The 1,418-nt window shown below is 50.4% G+C and overlaps 1 protein-coding gene across 1 annotated transcript; it reads right to left on the bottom strand.

Moving 5' to 3' along the window:
* Nucleotides 1-342: 342 nt before the first annotated feature.
* Nucleotides 343-1,418, bottom strand: LOC102091882 (olfactory receptor 14J1). The gene has a single exon (XM_021301249.2). The coding sequence runs from the start codon at nucleotides 1,416-1,418 to the stop codon at nucleotides 387-389; it is 1,032 nt and encodes a 343-aa protein (XP_021156924.2). The 3' UTR covers nucleotides 343-386.

The following is a 1,418-nucleotide window of genomic DNA, read 5'->3' as shown; positions in this document are numbered from 1 at the left end:
CAAAAGCCCTGGCCCTCGAGGTCCTCAAGAGCTCTTACTGCTCCAGGCACAGAGCAGCCTTCCCAAAGCAGGTGAGGCTGGAAGGCATTTTCATTTCCCATTCATCCCTCATGCAATAAGGATGGATCTCAGGGAAAAGAAAAAAAAAAAAAAATTGTACAGATTCATTCTCTGAGATGGTGCAACTAGGATGTTGTTTTGATTTCCCATTCATTCCTGCTATGCTGAGGATGGATCACAGACAAAAATGATTGCTGCAGCTGCATTTATTTCACTTAAATACAGTTCAAGACTCCCCGCTTACACAAAATCTCTGCCTCACACAAAATGGGTTGATACATAAGAAGAAAGGTAAGAACCATTATGTTTCTTGGAAGGCAACAATATCACATAAGGAAAAAGGAAAAAAAAACGTAGAGCAGGAAAGGCAAATCTGTCCTGCCATGACATACACTGGAGCTGTTTGCAGAGGAAAGTAAGCAGCCTATGGCTGCTGAAAAACATCCAGTCATCAGCTTCCTCAGAGCATCCTTGAGCTCCTGGTTCCTCATGCTGTAGATGAGGGGATTTGCTGCTGGAGGCACCAACGAGTACAGAACTGCCACCAGCAGATCCAGGGATGGGGAGGACATGGAAGGGGGCTTCAGGTGGGCAAACAAGGCAGTGCTGACAAACAGGGAGACCATGGCCAGGTGAGGGAGGCAGGTGGAAAAGGCTTTGTGCCGTCCCTGCTCAGAGGGGATCCTCAGCACTGTCCTGAAGATCTGCACATAAGACAGAACGATGAACACAAAACACACAAAAACTAAACAGCCACTAGCCACAAGAAGTCCAAGTTCCCTGAGGTAGGAGTGTGAGCAGGAGAGCTTGAGGATCTGGGGGATTTCACAGAAGAACTGGTCCAGGGCATTGCCCTTGCACAGGGGCACTGAAAATGTATTGGCCGTGTGCAGCAGAGAATAGAGAAACCCCGTGGCCCAGGCAGCTGCTGCCATGTGGACACAAGCTCTGCTGCCCAGGAGGGTCCCGTAGTGCAGGGGTTTGCAGATGGCAACGTAGCGATCATAGGACATGACTGTGAGAACAAAATACTCTGTTGACAGGGCAAAGATAAAGAGGAAGACCTGGGTAACACATCCTGCATACGAAATGGCCCTGGTGTTCCAGAGGGAATTAGCTGTAGAGCTGGGCACAGTGGTGGAGATGAAGCCCAGATCGAGGAGGGAGAGGTTGAGCAGGAAGAAGTACATGGGGGTGTGGAGGTGCTGGTCCCAGGCTATGGTGGTGATGATGAGGCCGTTGCCCAGGAGGGCAGCCAGGTAGATGCCCAGGAAGAGCCAGAAGTGCAAAAGCTGTAGCTCCCGTGTGTCTGCGAATGCCAGGAGGAGGAACTGGGTGATGGAGCTGCTGTTGGACAT

The sequence above is a fragment of the Columba livia genome, chromosome 25 (genome assembly GCF_036013475.1).
Source record: "Columba livia isolate bColLiv1 breed racing homer chromosome 25, bColLiv1.pat.W.v2, whole genome shotgun sequence".
NCBI lineage: Eukaryota > Metazoa > Chordata > Aves > Columbiformes > Columbidae > Columba > Columba livia.
Note: the sequence above shows the minus strand (reverse complement) of the source record. Positions and strands in the feature narration are given on the sequence as shown.

What these genes read in the sequence shown, in the direction of transcription:
- LOC102091882 (XM_021301249.2), bottom strand. Translation starts at nt 1,418, where the DNA reads ATGTCCAACAGCAGCTCCATCACCCAGTTCCTCCTCCTGGCATTCGCA.